Source organism: Aphis gossypii, chromosome 1 (genome assembly GCF_020184175.1).
Source record: "Aphis gossypii isolate Hap1 chromosome 1, ASM2018417v2, whole genome shotgun sequence".
Classification (NCBI taxonomy): Eukaryota; Metazoa; Arthropoda; class Insecta; order Hemiptera; family Aphididae; genus Aphis; species Aphis gossypii.
Window position 1 is genome coordinate 88,927,789 of NC_065530.1, and position 5,673 is coordinate 88,933,461.

The 5,673-nt window shown below is 28.5% G+C and overlaps 1 protein-coding gene across 1 annotated transcript; it reads right to left on the reverse strand.

Moving 5' to 3' along the window:
* Positions 1 to 434: 434 nt before the first annotated feature.
* Positions 435 to 5,439, reverse strand: LOC126555906 (uncharacterized). Its single transcript, XM_050210903.1, has 8 exons — positions 5,272 to 5,439; positions 2,669 to 3,003; positions 2,175 to 2,339; positions 1,996 to 2,098; positions 1,686 to 1,891; positions 1,103 to 1,267; positions 928 to 1,027; positions 435 to 823 (listed from the first exon to the last, which is right to left on the reverse strand). Exons 1-8 carry the CDS (start codon positions 5,333 to 5,335, stop codon positions 663 to 665), a joined length of 1,299 nt encoding a protein of 432 aa, XP_050066860.1. The 5' UTR covers positions 5,336 to 5,439; the 3' UTR covers positions 435 to 662.
* Positions 5,440 to 5,673: the final 234 nt, after the last annotated feature.

A 5,673-nucleotide genomic window follows, 5' to 3' on the forward strand; every position in this document is an offset into this window, starting at 1 on the left:
TATCCTTATAATTTTTTAAGTTTTTTACTTTTTTGAATGACAACATAGTTTTTAATTTCATATTCCAAAGCAGAATAATTTTCTGAGTAATTCGATACATAAAAATCAAATTTAGGGTGAGTAGTTTATGAATTATACGTATTTAAAGTTTAGCTGTGCGGAGTGGAGTTACCCCGTTGTGGTTACCCCGCAAAATGTTTGTCCACTACTCCGCTTGTCTGAACTTTGAATAAGTATAACTCATAAACTACTCACTCTAAATTCGATTTTTATGTATCAAAATACTCAGAAAATTATTGTGCTTTGGAATATGAAATTAAAAACTATGTTGTCATTCAAAAAAGTAAAAAACTTAAAAATTATAAGGATAAAAAAAATTTAAAAATATAATTTTTTTATAAAAACGTTATTTTTTTTTAACAATAGAAACTATGTAAAAAAATGAATACTTCTGGAAATAATAAGTGTTGTTTGATAAAAAAATCACCCTGTATAATAGTTTATAAATAAAAAAAATTTTGAGTTTTTCAAATTTTCTTTAGTATGGATATTTCTTTAATAATATTGTTTTGATTTGATTTAATCAAGTATATCAATAATCCCAAATTGATTTAAACACATTATTCTTATGTTTCTCTATAACATTTTTTACCCTGTACATATTAGGCTCTTGTGACAACCGACTCTACTTCCCATTGATTAATCAAGTGGCGAATGGCAAATGATGCAAATGGTAACCCTGGAAAATCTTCCTGGTGAGGACTTTTTGTTTTTGAATTGCTAGTGTTTTCACCAACTTCTATCTCGGGAGATCCTTTTTTTTCTAATTAAATATATGACAAAATTAATTATTCATTCATGTATATATTATACGAACAATATTAAAATATAAACAATTCAACACTTTTAAATTATCATAACGCTCACTTATTATATCTTTAAATATTGTAATTAAATATTTTTCACAGGCCTTCTGTTTCGCCTGTTGTTTCGAAATGTGATTACCAATGTATGTTTTACCGCCAATCTACATTTTTTAAAGAATAATTATTAATCATTAGGTATATTATTTCACACAGCATAAAATAAAATTATATCTTACTTCAAACATCGCGGTATAACTAGTAATGTGATTATTCGCACCCGATTGATGTCCTTGTATCTGTATGTTTGTACTCTTCACCAATTCGTTAAAGATCATCAATGGGGATTTAGGGGTAACCTGACGACGAGTTGTTTTTTCAGCAATTACAGCTGTATCCCCTGTCTAAATAAAAGATATTAAATTAAAAAATTGTAATGTAATATGTTGCGTATATGAATTTAAAAAACCACTAGTAAGAAAACACGATATTGAATATGTATTAAAATTGTTATTACAAAGGGTAATAAAGGGGATAAGATAGAAATATATATAGTTAGTGCATTTCGTTATTAGATTTTTAACCTTAACAGTTTTTAAATCATTAAAATGTAATATTAAGAAAAATGTTTTTGTAGGCTTTTATCAATACCCCTAAAATTAAAATTTGACATAAAAAAAAATTTAAGACCCAGCAAAATTTACATTAACATAACCCTACAATTTTACCTTCTATTCTAACAACTTCAAAATCAATCAATTTGTGACAATTACTGATAATTTAGAGTAAATGGTAATTATTAGTAAATAAATGGTTATTCACCTTAGGTTGTGGTTTGATGACTGTTGATTCTTTTGGAATACAATTAACCATTTTAATAGAAGGGTTTAACTCCTGTTGATTTATAAAGTTGTGCATGGCAAATGATGCAAATTGTGACCATAGAAAATCTTTCTGGTGGGGTCTTTTTGTTTTTAACTTGCTAATGTTTTCACCAACTTCTATCTCAGGAGATCCTTTATTTTTTTCTAATTAAATGTATGACAAAATTAATTATACATACATGTATATATTATACGAACAATATTAAAATATAAACAATTCAACACTTTTAAATTATCATATCGCTCACTTATTAATTTATCTTTAGATATTGTCATTAAATATTTTTCACAGGCCTTCTGTTTCGCCTGTTGTTTTGAAATGTGATTTCCAGTGTATGTTTTACCGCCAATCTACATTTTTTTAAAGAATAATTATTAATCATTAGGTATATTATTTCACACAGCATAAAATAAAATTATATCTTACTTCAAACATCGCGGTATAACTAGTAATGTGATTATTCGCACCACATTGATGTCCTTGTATCTGTATTTTTTTATTCTTCACCAATTCGTTGAAGATCATCAATGGGGATTTAGAGGTAACCTGACGACGAGTCGTTTTTTCAGCAATTACAGCTGTATCCCTTGTCTAAATAAAAGATATTAAATTAAAAAATTGTAATATAATATGTTGCGTATGTGAATTTAAAAAACCACTAGTAAGAAAACACGATATTGAATATGTATTAAAATTGTTATTACAAAGGGTAATAAAAGGGATAAGATAGAAATATATATAGTTAGTGCATTTCGTTATTAGATTTTCAACCTTAACAGTTTTTAAGTCATTAAAAGTACATATTAACAAGACTAATATTGTATAAATGTACATAAATCAATAAGACGTATGGATACTTCATATAAAGTAACAAATATTTACAATACAATTAAAACTAATTTTAAAAATAACATGCTTACTAGAATTGTTACACAATTTTCCACAGGAAGTTCCGTTAGCTGATGTTTTTGCTGTAACGGTGGTGACAGTGGTGGTGGTGTTGGTGATGGTGATGATGATGGTGGTGATGGTGGTGATGGTGGTAGTGTAGGTGGTGATGGTGGTAGTGGTGTTAATGATGGTGATGGTGGTGATGGTGGTGGTGATGGTGTTAGTGGTGTTGGTAATGGTGATGATGATGGTAGTGTAGGTGGTGATAGTGGTGATGATGATGGTTGTTGTGTGGTCGAAGATAGTTGATGGAAATTTTCAACTTCTTTACTGGTTTTATACCGGTTCCAATAACTATTGCCAACTTTAAAATAAAAAAAATAATAGTTTATCAGTAAGTATTAAAATTAGATCATCATTATTGTCTTGCATATAACAAGTATATTTACCAATTTATGTACGAATTAAAAACTAAAAATTTAAAAATAAAATAAGGTGTTTAAAATATTGAATTATTTCACTGTTAATTATAATCGACCTTATATATTTGAGTCTTAAATCTTAGACTATAGAAGTGGTGGCTATAATTGCAGCTAAACAAACATGTAGATGACTTCACATACCGCAAAACAATTTCCCATTAACTAACAACAGTTATTGGCGTATCATTTAAAAATAAATAATTTTACTTAACATAAGACTTTTTATTAGTAAAATACTTATCATTTTTATTAATTTAACGATAAAATTAAAGCAAAAAGTTTTACTCTATTCGTGTTTATAGATTACTAAGATATTGTGTCCGATTGTGGTGTTTAAATTAGCCTCATAGTGACTACTAACGGCATGTTTAGCTGTAACTCTGGTTTTGTTCTACAAATACACTCTCCTAGCCTATCTAGTCATTAATTTCCACGCTCATTTAGGGATCAATTTCTTAATTAAACTATTAGGAGAAAATAATCGCTTTATAATTTTCTTCGATAATTATAGTAAGATGTATAAACAATAATTCTCAAGTTTGTAATTAACTTATCGTTTATGATAAATATTAATGTGATTTTATTCTAAGTCTATAGCCACTACAACATGTTTTTTGTTTGATGAACTAACACAAAAGCATTGTTAATATTGTGTAAACATAGAAAAAATATAATTTATTTTTGGTTAATTGTTATAACTTATTGAGTAAAAATTAAGTACAGTGTACTCTCGATTATCCGCGGTATAGGGTGGATTGGCATCCACGGATAATCTGCAAAATTAAAATTCAAACAAAAATGTTATTATTACATATTACCTACCTATATGTATTATTAAAAAATTAAACCATGCAATTTAAAATTGTATTTTAGGAAAATTATATTAGAGCATGTTTTATTGTTATTTGAACATTCATATAATATTACAAAAATATTTAAAATTTTGTTAAAAGTTTTGTATACAATTGTATATAAAAGATTACAGATAATCGATAGTACACTGTATTGGTTTTAATATATATTATGTATATATTATATTTTGATATATTGGTAGGTAGGCATAATTTTTTTTTATTAACGTGAAGTTGAAATATTGACAAAAAATCGTCGAAATCATGAATATTTGCAAATTATTTTGAAGTTATATAATTTATAAAAAACTTTATATAAATAGCTAAGAGTTGAAAATTTAATAAAAGATTTTCCATAAGTTTGGCTTACAATAATTATAATAAAACTTGAATCTTGGCTTATTAAAAACATTTTATCCTTAGTTTAAATTTGTTTTCACTCGTCAAATAACGATTTACTATTAAATAATTTTAGATTTTTGTTATAGTTAAAAATTACTAGTCGTCCTAGGCTGACAAATCATCTCCTTTCAGGATCGTTTTTCATATACAATTATACCCATCAAAGGACTGAAATTTAATACTCCTATATATAACAGTGAACCACACGACACTTAATATACAAATACAGCAGATCGGTACACACTACACAGTTGACCAAACTTTTTTTAATTTAAGCAATGTTTTAACAATTAAATATAACAACAAAATGTAACTATTGATAAAAATTGTGATCGTCAACTATTTCGTTGACTTCACTGCGAGGCTACCGGTAGCCAATTTGGATCTCTCCCGGAGTGTGATTAGATACTCACTAGATCAACGGCGCCAGAAGATCTGGCGGCATTGATCCATAAGCTTCCAACGGTTGGTTAACGTACGATCAGTAGCGGGACCCGACCGTGGGGGGACTGTAAGAAGCGGCAGGTTTATTAAAAAATGCCCTGGCTTTAAACATTCTAAATATTATGAGGGTCCGTTGACGCGCGTGTTAACGGCTTTGAGTTAAGAACGGCCTCTACACGACACAAAATAGTGGTAAATTCCTCATACGTGAATACTTGAGTGCCAATAACACGAATCAACAACCGCTTGGTCGACCGAACTGCCGCCTCCCACAACCCACCAAAGTGGAGCGCGCTCGCCGCTCGGCGGATTGAAATGCCACTTACAGAACGCGAGAGAATTTCCTAAAGCGGCCTCACCTTCGGGATTAAAGATTAAAGAACGCAATTGCTTATCCGCGCACACAAAATTCGTCCCACAATCTTAAAAAACGTTATTAATTTTAACACTTACCATGAGCTGCAGCATGAAACAATTGATTTGCGAGGTAGTACATCATTTGAACTGTTGTCTCCATCTTTTAAAGAAAGCACAAAATTAGTAAACCACTTAAGCGAATAAAGCCGTCAAAACTTTAGGAAAAATAATCGAATTGAATTTTTTTCCACAAATATTATGTTATATTATGTTGTCTAATACTAATTTTGATATCCATGGAAACAAAAATATTGTAACCAATACATATTTATACATATTTTTAAATATTACATGCATTTGAAATGTAATATTAAAAATAAAGATTCTCATCTTAAAAAAATTCAGTTGTATTGTGCGAATACTAAATACCAAAGTTAAAAAAAAAATAATGATCCAGTAATCAGTAATCTAGTTTCATATTCTGCAAATAGAAAATAT

Excerpts from the sequence above, each read along its gene's own strand:
- LOC126555906 (XM_050210903.1), bottom strand. The coding sequence starts at position 5,335 with ATGGAGACAACAGTTCAAATGATGTACTACCTCGCAAATCAATTGTTT. Across the intron at positions 3,004-5,271 it reads GTTTCATGCTGCAGCTCATG|TTGGCAATAGTTATTGGAAC; the intron begins GTAAGTGTTAAA and ends TTTATTTTAAAG. Across the intron at positions 1,268-1,685 it reads TCATCAAACCACAACCTAAG|ACAGGGGATACAGCTGTAAT; the intron begins GTGAATAACCAT and ends TCTTTTATTTAG.